The sequence below is a fragment of the Carcharodon carcharias genome, chromosome 12 (genome assembly GCF_017639515.1).
Source record: "Carcharodon carcharias isolate sCarCar2 chromosome 12, sCarCar2.pri, whole genome shotgun sequence".
Taxonomy (NCBI): Eukaryota; Metazoa; Chordata; class Chondrichthyes; order Lamniformes; family Lamnidae; genus Carcharodon; species Carcharodon carcharias.
This window is the reverse complement of record NC_054478.1, coordinates 119,956,033-119,969,955: the sequence shown is the minus strand read 5'-3', so window position 1 is coordinate 119,969,955 and position 13,923 is coordinate 119,956,033. Positions and strand designations below refer to the sequence as shown.

General features: G+C 45.2%; 1 protein-coding gene across 2 annotated transcripts in view; it reads right to left on the bottom strand.

Moving 5' to 3' along the window:
- Positions 1–13,923, bottom strand: part of trpm2 (transient receptor potential cation channel, subfamily M, member 2) — a 543,973-nt gene that overhangs the window by 169,305 nt on the left and 360,745 nt on the right. For both annotated transcript variants that reach the window (XM_041200804.1, XM_041200805.1), the window contains one exon: positions 6,963–7,322. In XM_041200804.1, coding sequence (XP_041056738.1) covers positions 6,963–7,322 — 360 coding nt within the window. The remainder of the gene's footprint in view (positions 1–6,962; positions 7,323–13,923) is intronic.

Below are 13,923 nucleotides of genomic sequence, written 5' to 3'. Positions count from 1 at the left end.
GATTTGGAAATGATACATTTGCCATTTTTGAATCTGCACATAAGGATTTCCTTATGCACTTGATGCATTCCACCCCATGCTCAAATTTACCTTTAAAATGGAGTAATCTAATGAGCTCCCTTTCCTTGACCTAATAGTGGAGAAATCTGCAAATGGATTCTCTATTTCTGTCCACTGCAATCTTACCTTCACTGGTCAATATACACATTGGCATTCCTACAGTTTAACGTGCAATAAGGTTAATGCAATCTCATAAGTAGGGCTTGAGCCATTTACTCATCATGCAAGCTTGACACCAAAATAGGCCCTCAAAGCTATCCTGCGGGATAATGCTACCCCAATCAGATCATTGCTTGCTGTGTATCATGCATACTCATGAATGGGCCTAATTTGCCATTTTTGGACCTGAAAAGTGCCCAACCTACGTCAAATCACACATTGGATTACTTGAAAAGGATAAAGAGAACATTATTGGTTACTGTGGAGAGAGGATGAATAGCCTGGAATTGTCTTATGTGGAGAAACTGAAGAACCAGGTTTGGTCAAGTTTCAGGATTTGTTTTGGTGGAGAGATTTAAGAACCTGAGATTGGTTACTGCGGAGGGAGTGAAGAGCCAAGATTAGTTACTATTGAGAGAGTGAAGATCTTCTTACTTTGAAGAAAGTGAAGTGGCTTGGTTACTGTGAAAGGTATGAAAGGCCTGGAATTGGTTACTATGGAAAGGGTAAAGAGCCTCTAGTTATTATCGAAGGCTTGAAGAGCCTGCATTTGATCTCTGTGGTGAATGTGAAGTATCTGAGATTGTCATTTGGTAGTACAGAATATGAATATTGCTGAAGAAAGAGACATGCTGTTAAAGCTTTCATCTTTCACTCATTAGGACAGATGCAAGAATGCCAAGTTTCAAATGGGAGCAACAATTTATACTGCATGATAAAATGATGTTGATTTGTTGACAAGTCATCTGATTGGTTGAGACACTGCCATACAGAATGCACCAGGGAACTACTGGTCCCAATGCTTTTTTCTAAATTCAGAAAAGGTGCAATGCCTGGATGTGTTCCCTTTTTCTGCAGAGGGCAGGTCCCTGTTAATAAATATGTGTAGCTTCTAGCAAATATAAGTGAGCCACATTATGAGCCTGACTGATAATCTTAAATTGGGTGTTATTGTAATTTTTGATACACTCAGGATTGTTCAACAAATGCTGTCCAATCGTGGAATCACATTTAATGTTAGACATTATATTCCTGAGTTTTTCAAGCATAGGTTAATTGAGTAAGCTCAGTATTCTGCCTTTTGCGAACAGCTGATAGCTTGATATAATCCATTAGTCATTCAGATGGACGGCCTTCATACCTGACACCAGTACTGAAATTCATGTACTGCATTACTCATTTGTGTGATTGGCGGAATTTCTGTTTAGCTTGATGGCAGCATCCTGTTAATAGGAAATACCACTTATGTTGCTACTGCATAGTAGCAATATGAATCAGCTTACTTCTTCTGCTGCGCAAACTTTTGAGATATAGTTGGGTAAGAGTGATCATGGTATCGTAAGGTATAAATTAATAATGGAGAAGGGCATGGAGCAATTTAAAGTAGAATGTCTAAATTGGACTAACTTCAATGGAATGAGAGGGTAAAACGGAACCAAGAATGGACAGAAAAATGTATAATGTAACAATTAATGAGATGTTTCAGGTACATGCTATGTACATTCCAAAAAGGGTAAAGGGGCAGCGAACCAAAGCCTTGCATAATGAGGGGGATAGCGGATACACACAGTGCAGAAGAGGCCCTTCAGCCCATCGAGTCTGCACTGACGCGACAAACACCTGACCTACCTACCTACTTACCAGCACTTGGCCCATTACCTTGGATGTTATGACATTCCAAGTGCTCATCCAGGTACTTTTTAAAGATTGTGAGGCAACCCACCTCCACCACCCTCCCAGGCAGCAAATCCCTCTGGGTCAAAAAGATTTTCCTCACATACCCCCCAAACCCCTTGCCCCTCAGCTTGAACTTGTGTCCCCTTGTGACTGTCCCTTCAACTAAGGTGCCAAAAAAACAAAAGGAGAAGAGGTTAATGATGCATGCCAGGTGAATTCTTCAAGTGAGAACCAGACCAAATAGAATAGGTTGAGAGGAGAACTTTTTTAAAAATTTATTCTTTCACAGGTTGTGAGTATCACTGACTAGACCAGCATTTATTACCCATACCCAATTGCCCTAGAAAAGGTGGTGCTGAGTCACTTTCTTGAACTGCTGCAGCCCATGTGGTTAGGTACACCCATGGTGTTGTTAGTTATGAAGGGAGTTCCAGGATTTTGACCCAATGAGATTGAAGGAATGATAATATAGTTCCAAGTCAGGAAGGTGAGTGGCTAAGAGGGGAGCTTTCAAGTGGTGGTGTTCCCATGCATCTGTTGCCCTTGTCCTTCTGGGTGGCAGAGGTCACAGGTTTGGAAGGTACTGTTGATGGAGGCTTGATGAGTTGCTGCAGTGCATGTTGGAGATGATACACACTGCTGCCACTGTCTGTTGGTGGTGGAGGGAATGAAAGTATAATTCTGTGAATATGACTATGTCAGGCTGTTGCTTTACTAATCTGTGTGACAACTCTCCCAATTTTGGCACAAACCCCAGATCTTACTAAGGAGGACTTTGCAGAGTCAATAGGGTTGGGTTTCCAGTGTCTAGGTCGATGTTTCACTCCTTTTTGACTTTGACTGTAGCGGTTTGCTACAATTGAGCGGCTTGCTAAGACATTTCAAATGGCATTTAACAAGTCGACCACAGTGCTGTGGGCCTGGAATCACATGTAGGCCAGACCAGGTAGGGATGGCAGTTTTCCTTCCCTAAAGGACCTTAGTGAACCAAATCGGTTTTCATGACAAATGACAATTTTTCTGGGATTAGCTTTTAGTTACAGATTTCATAATTAATTGAATTTAAATTTCACCAGCTGCCTTGAACAATTAAATATGTTAATTAAGGGCAACATAAAAGGGAACACAAAAATCTTCTACTGACATGCACACAGTAAGCAGGTAGTAAGAGGCGGGGTCAGGCCTATTTGGGACAAAGGGGATGATTTATGTTTCGAAGGTTCGAGGGGCATGTAAAAACTAGAATACTTAATAAGTGCTTTGTTTACTAACGAAGAAGATGCTGGTAAAATAATGGTAGAAGTGTAGATGGTAGAGATAATGGATGGGATAAAAATTGAGAGGCAGAATGTACTGAAAAAGCTGATGATGCTTAGCGAGGATAGGTCACCTGGTCTGGATGGCTTGTATCCCAGTTGCTAAAGAAGGTGTGAGTGGACATACTGCAAGAGCTTGTCGTAATCTTCCAATGTTCGCTTGATATGAGGGTGGCGTGCTGCTGGAGGAGTGGAGATTTACCAGGATAGTTCCAGGATTGAGGGATTTTAGCTACAAGGTTAGGTAGGAGAAGTTAGGGCTTTCTTTGTAGCAAAGGAGATTGGGGACAAGTTTGCTAGATATGTACAAGATTATAAAGGTTTATATGAGGTAGGCAAAGAAAATCTGTACTCATTAGCTGATGGCGCAAAAACAAGGCGACACAGGTTGAAGTTCTTTTCAAGAGAAGAACATTTTTAGGCAGTGAGTGATAATGACCTGGAACTCACTGTTGAGGCCTTTGGTAGTGGAGACAATGGGCCGTAACTTCCAACTAGCGTCGGAAACTGCTGGCCCAGAGAAATTAGAAGAAATAAATACCTAGCTACCTGGTCTTAAATGACACTGCCACTTCCATTCGCTGGAGCTGCTTGGGGCCTGCATCGAAAGTCTCCTCGCAGACCCCAGCCAAGTGTAGATCCAGCGTATTCAAGGAGGCCACCCGCCATTTTATATGTTACTAACTGCAGTAAAGTAGGTAAGTTTAAAGGGCCAGGGAAATTGACAGGCCAGGGAGAAGATGTGTCTAAAGTAAGTGGATAGGTTTGGGGATGTGCAAGAATTTTGGGGGGGGGGGTGGTCCAGAGGGTGGTAGGGAGGTGTGGTCTGGATATTGGCAAGGGGTTGGTTCCAAGGCTGGGGGGAGGTGGAGTGGGGGGAGGTGATCCGGAGGTTGGCGGAGATTGGTGGTCTGGAGTTTGGTGGAGGGGGTGGTGGTCCAGAGGTTTGATGGTGGGGGGAGGGGGGAGTGGCCCGGAGGTTGGCGGAGGGCAGGTGGCCCGGACGTTGGTAGGGTGGGAATGGTGGTCTAGCGGTTGAAGGGGTGGTGGGGGTCTGGTGGTTGGGGGTGGGGTCTGGTCCTGAGGTTGGGGGGTGGTGGTGCTCCAGAGGTTGGGGGTGTGTCCAAAGTTGGGGAGGGGTGTGTGAGGTCAGGGGGGCAATCAAGGTAGGGGAGGCCCAAATCCAACACACGGGAGTGTGGAAGTTATGGGCCAATGAATGATTTCAGGAGGAAATTGTATGGGCACTTGAGGGTGCTTCTGAATTCAATTCTTGTGTCCCTGGGTGCTAAATTTGCAGTCTGTGGAGAATTGAGGAAGATGGCATCTCAGAAGGCAAGATTGAAACACCATAAGGTGGGCCATTGTTAAAGCTGTCAAAGTGGGAGTGACTTTTTGAAAGAATTCCAAGGAGAGATCTTTGAAGATGAAGCTGGGAATCCCTCGTGAGACAGAGTTTCACCGAGATTGTTTGACTTAGTGTTTACTGATGTCTCGATGGGTTCTTGAGAAATCCGTGGACTCTCTCTTGGCTGCAGCTGTCATGGCATGGACCAGATGGGTTGAATGATCTCTTCCTGTGCTGTATTAACTCTATGGTGTTGTTGACTTTCATCCTTCTCTAGCAGAGTTTAAATCCTGGTCCCAGAAGTTATGGACCTGCCTCTATTCCACTGCATCAATCCATTACCTCGATTTCACTTTGAGAACCAAGGCCCCAGTGTTTTTTTTTACTCCTGGCTTGTTGCTATTCACAGCTGAGAAAGCTTTCCTGTGGGGAAGGCGTGGGGAGAGGCAGCTCCCCATTAGGATTTATGGTTGCCCAGTTGTGACTTTGATCTTGATAATATTTGCTTTTGGAACTAACTGGTGCTATAGTCAGGTGTTTGCATTGCTAATGCGTAATCCCACAAGGAGCTATAGTCAAGGGGAACCAGTGAAAGAGATTGTCAGGTTACCATGATTTGGTTGAATAACATGCCAAGCTGCAGTATTATTACAGCTCCACTGAAGTGAATAGTTTGTTACCATGTCTACATGGACAATTAATACTAATTTGAGACTCTGACAATAAGGAAGGAGTGAAAGAAGAGCTGAGGATGCTGATCTGGCTTGTGAGCAGACATCGGCATTTAGTCCACAGTGAGAATGCAGACTGACACACCTGCTATTGTTTGGAGAATTTCAGCTATGCAACTTCGGCTTTCATGCCTGCACTTCCTGCTAGCATTGTCTAGTTGGGACTTGCCAAGTTTGAATTACATTCCTCCATACAGTACAGTGTTTAGACAAAAGCCAGCATGAACATAGGAGGAAATGTCAAAACTCTTCTATACCAAGTGAACAGGAAGTTTTTTCATGGTGTAGTTAGGGTGCATTTATTGCTGTTTACATATGCTTCACGCCTGCTTTCCAACAATGGATTAAAACAAAGCAGTATTGGTTTGCGAGGTCAAGTATTCCGTTCGTACCCTAACCTCAATTTTTCTCATACACCCTAACCCTTCTGGGTTGGCTGTTGGCGGCCCCCCTCACCATCACATGCAAATGCACCAATGGTTCCCTGACCCTAGTGATAGCCTGGAGCAGGGGTGGAAAGGTGGGGGGCTCAGGGGCAGGGGAGCAGGAGATGGTGGGGCTAGCCCTGAAGCAGCACATACACTATGAGGAGCTTGTCAAAACTTCTCACTCTCCATATGTGCCCAGTCGATTCATCTTTTAAAACTTCAGTCTTAGTCAAGGGTCAAAACTGCTTCTGTCCTGTTTACATCCTTAACCTCTTACCTGGAATTACATCGAAATCACAACATGGAAACAGGTCATTCAGCCCAGCCAGTTCCTGTTACTATTTCTCCTTTGCATATGAGGAGAAGGTGATGAGTAATATTGTCACTGTGACTACTGATCCAGAGGCCCATGCTAATTTCTGAGGGCATAGGTTAAAATCCTACCAAGGCAGCTGGTAGAATTTAAATTCAATTAATAACTTTGATCACCTACTCATATAAACCCATCTGGTTCACCCACTTCCCTTTAAGGAAGGAAATCTGCCATCCTTGACTCCATAACCAGACCCTTAATTGCCCTCTGCAATGTTCAGGGTAATTAGGGATGGGCAACAAATTCTAGCCTTGTCAGCGACATCCCATCAAAGAATAAAAAAACAAGCTATATCCTATATGTCCCACACGGTTCTTCAACCACATTTAACCTATTCTTACATGTTGACATAGGCAACTCTACATTCCACAGCTTCTCTCTGTCCTAAATCTATCACATTTAACCCTGTTTCTAAGGCACCTCTTTAACTGCTTCTGTGGATGTCTCACTGAAGAACCAGAAAAGGTAACTCCAGCTGTAACACCTTTGCTTGTCCGTCTGCAAAGAATTCTCTGCAAAGCCCAATCTGGATGTGGCACTGTGACCTTGATTTTTAAATCCCTGTAACTCAGCAGGATTGGGCACAACATTGTCTTCTGATGGCCTCGGTTCAAAAGCAGCCCAGATGGGTCAGATAAAAATCTCCCTGTCTGCTGGGTGTAAGGGTCTGATGTGAAATGATTTTGAGTCAGTATCAATCCAATCAATCATCCTGTCCTGGAAATGTTTGATGGGACGGTATGAGGGAGCCTTACCGTGTATCTAACCTGTGCTGTACCTGCCCCGGGATAATTGATGAGACAATGCAGAGAGAGCTTTGCATCTAACCAGTACTTACATTGAGAGTGATTACCATTCCCTGAGACTTACATTAACTTTTATAGGTGGGATGGTGAACTTTCTTCTCTCCTGTACGTCCTGTAGTTGCTTGTAGAGCGGCTCTGTGAATTCACCAAGCAGCTCCTGCAAGACTATGGAGACATGGTGAAGGAGGACGACATTCCTCTTGCCATCCACTCTATCACTGATCTGTGGCTGCTTTTCACCTTTCACCACTTTCTGCAGCTTCTTGTACAAGAGAGTATAGGGCAGGATGTTGTTGTAAAGTCGGACAAGGGTTTCTGATGAGAGAAATTCTCTAAGGTTCACCCCATTCTCCAGGAAGAGTTCAACAAACCCAGGCTTATCACCAACGAGAGCTGCAAACATAGCTTGGTGAAGATGGGAGGGCTGGAACACAGAGAAATGAATTAGTCACTGGGTCGGCTGAATGTACACACAATAGAGGATTCTCCCTACCTCTGTGATCTCCTGCAGCTGTACAATTTACCTCCAACTCTGCAGCTAGGCAAGTAATATACAAGACCCCTGAGAACATTTTGCTCTGAAACAGATATTCAACTTTAAATCCTATAAATGCAATGATTCCTCTGGGGAGGAGCCAGATCCAAGTCCATGTCACAATCAGTGGCTCAACTGTAAAAGGGGAAAGGGAGGAGAAAGTTCAAAAAGCAATAGTGGTAGAGGATTCAATAGTTAGGGGAACAGCAGGGGTTGCTATAGCCACAGACGTGACTCCAGAGTGGTATGTTGACTCTCTAGTTCCAAAGTCAAGGATGCCACTAACAGCAGGGGAGGTTGAACAGCCGAAAGTTGTGGTCAGTATAGATACAAATAACAAGGCAAAAAGAGGGATGAAGTTCTGTGGGCTGATTTCAGGAAGCTAGGAAGGAAATTGAAAATTAGAGACGGAATTTAATGTTCTCCCCGGTGGCAGGTTTGCTGGAGGGTCATCATTTCATCAGGTGAGAGAGTGGTGGGAGGGGACCCCATCACCTGCCTGCCTCCACCCTGATTAGGTCCATGATGGGTAGGCCCATGGGTGGTCTTCCCACCCCACTGCCAATTGAGGCCTTTACGAGGCCAATCAATGCCCACTTAATGACCTCATCCTACCGCCACTGGTATTAACCAAGCAGCAGGCAGGGGGCTCGCCATGCAGGGATCACACCGGCTCCCAGGGAGCCGCTCATTCTAAGGCACCCAGTGCTTAACTGGTGGACCCAGCATCAGACAGTTGGGGGGTGGGGCATGCTGAGAGCTGTCGCACCCTACTCTTCTTGCCAACCCCCCTAACTTCTTCCATGACTCCCACTCCACGAACATCAGTCACCTGTGCCTAGGGTCCATCCATAATCCTAGGCATTGGGTGGGTGTAGTATCGGCAGCAGCCATTGCCTGCCTGGTGGTGCTGCCAGCCTCTAATTGGGTGGCAGCCCTCTACAGACACAACTTCCACCCACCCCTCCTCAACCGAAATTCTTCATTCCTCTGGCCTGATTGGCATTTAATTTGGTGGGCCTTCCCTAAAAGAGATGATGTGGGTCTCTCTCTGGCTCACCAGCCAGCAGGAAAGACCCCTGTCACTTCCATTAAATATCACCCTAGGACATCAAAGGTTGTAGTAATCTCTGGATGACAAGCGCTTGTGAGTACAGAGTTGTTCAATAATGTAGATGACTGCATGGCTGGACAGATGACAGATGGTGCGGGAAGGAGGGCTTTAGATTCCTGGAGCAGAGGGGCCAGTGCAAGGGGAAATGGGACCTGAACAAGCCAGACAAGTTGCACCTCAACAGGACCAAACCAATATCAGCGTGGGCTGCAGGAGGGGTTTGCTAAAGCTGTTGGGCTGGTTTTAAATCAACTTGTTAGAAGGATAGGAACCTGAGCATAGAAGGGATAAGAGCAAAGTTTCAAATGAAAGGCAGAAGATTAGTCAGTCTGGAAAGCAGAGAAAACAAAAGCTAGAAAATAAATAACTAAGAATTAGTTGGTAATTAGTGATATGTATTTCAGTACAAGAAATTTAGTGAAGACGACAGAAGAGCTGAGGACAGAAATAGAAACTTGGAAGCATGATATCATAACTATTACTAAAACACAGCTTAAAGGAGGTCAGGAATGGCAGCAAAACACCGCCAGTTACAGGGTTTTCAGATGGAATAGAGAGGAGGAATTATTTACATAAACAATTACAACTGTGAAGAGGGATGATAATCTAGAAGGAACATCAAATAAGGCCATATAGATTGAACTCAGGGAATAGGGAGCAATCACACTTCTGTGAGCGTACTATAAACCATCAACCAGTCCATATAGGGAAATTGTTGAGAATGCAGAGCAATGGACTGGACTTTATGGGGCCATTAATTGGCTTGATTAATCTGCAGATTGATTAATCTGCACCCATCTGGGAGGATGTCATGCCTCCGAGAGCTGTAGCTCACTGATCCCGGCAGTGCCACTGGGAGCGGTGGCCATTGCTGGGCCTGCAGCCAATTCAAAGAAGGTCATCAATGGAGCCCTAACTTTAAGGGAAGTCCAGGGTCTCACTGGGGCCAGCCTGGCAGGCCCTGGCAAAGGTGATGGGGGTGCTGGGTGAGTAGGGCAGGGGGAAAGGGAAACATGGGGATGGGAAGACTGGAGGCAGGGATTACCTAGACCAGTGTCAGGATGTACACTTGGCATAGGCCTCTCCCAACATGGCAGAAATCCCAGCAGCAGCAGGAGGAGGCCCTTTAGTGACTGTTTAAAGGTCTCAAATTGGCCCAGAGACAGGTGTGGTCCTTCAGGCACACATCTCGCTGCTTATAAAATTATGACGGGGGTGGTGACATGTGGCTAGATGCTGAGAATGGTGCTGATGGCATGGTATCCAATTTTAAAGAACCAACCATTTGCCAACCCATTCCAGGGGGCCGTAAAATCCAGCCCAATTGGGTCATAAAAGTACAGGGATTGTAATAGTAATACCAACTGGGATTAAAATCATTGTAAAAGATATAGGCTTATGTTTCCCCACCAGTTGGTTTGCAGGCAGGGGGCCCGTAAAATTCCAGGATGGCTTTCTCAACACCCTCCCTCCTGCCACACCCCTAGGCCGGACTGGCCACTCTTGTGGCCTTTAAGTGGGCAATTAATAAACCATTTAAGGGCCATTTCCAGTCCAGCCTCAAAATTGAGGCTAGCAGGGGGACTTAAGGGACAGGGGCTAGCGCAGCAGATCACCCTGCTTGAGCCTCAGGCAGGGCACCTCCAACCTTGATGGCTTAATGTCCAATTGGGTGCACCCCCACAAGGGTTCTATCTGCCACCACCAGCCTTTCCATCAAGATCCACAACCCCCTCTCCCCCCACCATCTTCCCAGGCCTCATCGTCCCATCCTGCCACGAGACCGCCCACACTTACCCAGTCCTGGACCTCAGGACTTTGAAGCTGGGGACTTTTTGTGGTTCCAGTCCTGGCCATTGCCAATCAGTTTGGCCGGTAGCACTGGGGAGGGACTTCCTTCCGAGTGAGGGTCAGAAAACCTGTCTCCAGCCATAAATGGCTGCGGGCAGCTGGTTTTGGTGGGAATGCATTCTCCAATGACTCTTGGGGTGGCAAACCCCATCATCTGAAAAATCCTGCCCATAGAGAGTGAAGAATCATAAAATGCATTCAGGAGAACTTTTATTTTCAGTATGTAGCAGCTAACCCAACAAAAGAAGGGTATGTTTTGGATTTAGTTTTAGGAAATGAAGCTGGGCAGGTAACAGTGGATGGGTTTGATGGTAAAAAACAGTCAATTGGATTTAGTGTAATTATGGAGAAGGAAAATTAAGCAAAAGTAAATGTTAGAAATCGGGGAAAGGCTAATTTTAAGAAACTGGTATGCGATTTGGCAAAAGTGGTCTAGAAACAACTACTTCACAGAATCACAGGATTGTTATGGTGCAGAAGGAGGCCATTCAGCCCATTGTTTCTGCACTGGCTCTCCAAGTGAGCATAATGACTCAGTGCCATTCTCCTGCCTTTACCCCATAATCCTGCTCTTTGCTTCTATTTAGATAATCATCTAATGCTCTCTTGAATGCCTGGATTGAACCTGTCACTACCACACTTCCAGGCAGTGCATTCCAGACCCAAACCACTCACTGCGTGAAAAAAATTTCTTACATCGTATTTGCTTCTTTTGAAAATCACTTTAAATCTGTGCCCCCTCGTTCATGATCCTTTTACAAGTGGGAACAGTTTCTCCCTATCTACTCTGTCCATCCCCCACCATGGTTTTGAACATCTCTATCAAACCTCCTCTCCAAGGAGAACAGTCCCATGTTTCCATTCTTTCTTTATAACTGAAGTTTCTCATTCCTGAAACCATTTTGTAAACCTCTTCTACACTCTCATCCTTCCTAAAGTGTGGTATCCAGGACTGTAAACAATACTCCACCTGAGGTCTAACTAGCATCCTATACAAGTTCAGCATGACGTTCTTGCTCTCTCCACCTGTCCTGCCATCTTTCATGACTTAATGCACATATACACCCAGGTCCCTCTGCTCCTGCACACTCTTTAGAGTTTGTGCCCCTTATTTTATATTGTTTCTCCATTTCTTCCAACCAAAATGAATCAGCTCACACATGTGTCGCCTATCTGCCCACTCCACCAACTTGTCTATGTCGTTTTGAAGTTCTATACTGTCATCCTCACAGTTTACAATGCTTCCATATTTTGTATCATCGCAAACTTTGAAACTGTCCCCTGCACACCAAGATCAAGGTCATTAATATACATCAGGAAAACCAGAGTCCCAATACCGACCCTTGGGGAACTCCACTACAAACCTTCCTCCAGCCTGAAATATATCCACTAACCATTACTCACTGTTTCCTATTACTCAGCCAATTTTGTATCCATGTTGCTACTGTCCCCTTTATTCCATGCGCTATAGCTTTTCTCAAAAGTTATTTGAATGTAAATCAATGTCGGAGGAGTAGAAGGTATTCAAGGAGGAGATTAAAAAAGGCTCAGAACAAATATGTTCCCAAAGAAAAAGGATGTGACTCCCAAATCTTAGAGCCCCTGGATGTCAAAGAGAATTCAGAATGGGATAAGGCAAAAAGAGAAGCTTACTGCAGCTATACGGGGCTTAGTTGGGACCACAGCTGGGGGAGGATTTTCCCCTCATCGGTCGGGCCCGGGAGCGGCCGTGCAATGGTCCGCTACCCGCGATCGGGCCCCAACTGCGATCTTACACTGGCTGACCAATTAACGGCCAGCCAGTGTGAATCACATGCTGAAACACTCAGCACTGCCTGGGTCAGGGGGGTGAGGAGGGCAAGCGTGGAGGTCAGCCCGTGTGCACGGGTGTGCTCACAGAAAGCTCCCTGAAGGTACAGAGCTGCCTCAATGAGCTGAAGATTTTCCACATTAAAAATAAAATTTTGTAAAGATAAAGAAAACATGTCCCCTCATGTGACTCTGTCACATGCTGCAAATAAATTCTGAAAACTTTTATTTTATTTTTAATTAACATCGGAAACTTCATCCTGCCCATGCATGAGGTTTCCTCAAAAGTCGAAAGGCTGCTTGGCCTATTCACCCACCTGCCAAACTTAAGGTTGGATGGGCAGGGAAAAATTCTATTTAATTAATCGATTAATGGGCTAAGGAGCTCTCTTAATTGTTGGTGGGTGCACTGCCAATTTCCGCGTATGCCCACCGACCAAAGTATTGCGCGATGACGCCGGGACGCTCACTCGATGTCATCGCGCACTATTTCATACTCATGCATGTTGGGCGCACGCCCTCATGCTGAGGTGAAAATTCAGCCCCTGGAGTATTTTGTGTAGTTTTGATCTCCTTACCTAAGAAAGGATATACTTGCCATAGAGGGAATGAAGTGAATGTACACCAGATTGATAGCTGGAATGGCAGGATTGTCGTATGGTAAGAGATTGAGTCGACTAGGTCCGTATTGACTGGAGTTTAGAAGAATGAGAGGGGATCTCATTGAAACGTATACAATTCTGACAAGGCTAGACAGACTAGGTGCAGGGATGATGTTTCTTCTGGCTGGAGGGTCTAGAACAAGGGGTCACAATCTCAGGATATGGGGTAGGCCATTTAGGACTGAGATGAGGAGAAACGTCTTCACTCAGAGGGAGGTGAACCTGTGGAATTCTCTAACACAGAGGGCTGTGGAGGCTAAGTCACTGAATATATTTAAGAAGAAAATAGATAGATTTCTAGACTCTCAAGGTGTCAAGGGGTATGGGGAGAGAGTGGGAGTATGGTGTTGAGATAGACGATCAGTCATGATCATATTGAATTGCGGAGCAGGCTCGAAGGGCCAAATGACCTACTCCTGCTCCTATTTTCTATGTTTCTGTTTTAATGTCACGTAGTCAGATATGTCAGGAAGTTTGGATAGCCTAAGATTGTTTGCTTTGAAATAGAGAGGGCTGAGGGAAGATTTAACTGAGGTGTATAAAATTGAGTGGCCTAGATAGTCTGGATAGAAAGGTGTTATTTCTCTTAATTCGTGGAAATTAAAATTAAAAGGGGGCATAGATCAAACAATAATTGGCAGGAGTTCTGGAGAGTTGAGGAGAATTATTTTTATTCAGTGGATGTTGGGGATCAGGAACATTCTGTCTGAAAGGGTGGTAGAGGCAGAAACGCTCATTTCACTTAAAATGGATATGTACTTGAAGTGTTGCCACCTACAGGGCTGTGGAAAAAGAGCTGAAAAGTGGGATTAGGTTGGATAGCCCCTTTTCAGCTGTCACAGACACAATGGATTGATATGATCAAAGCAAAATTGTGGATACTGGAGAACTGAAATAAAAACAGAAAATGCTGGAAAAACTCAGGTCTGGCAGCATCTGTGGAGAGTGAAACAGAGTTAACGTTTCGAGGATTCTTCTTCAGAGCTGATTGATATGGCCTCCTTCTATGCAATAAACTTTCTATGTTCACCTGCGTTGGCCTCTTGAGGAGCCC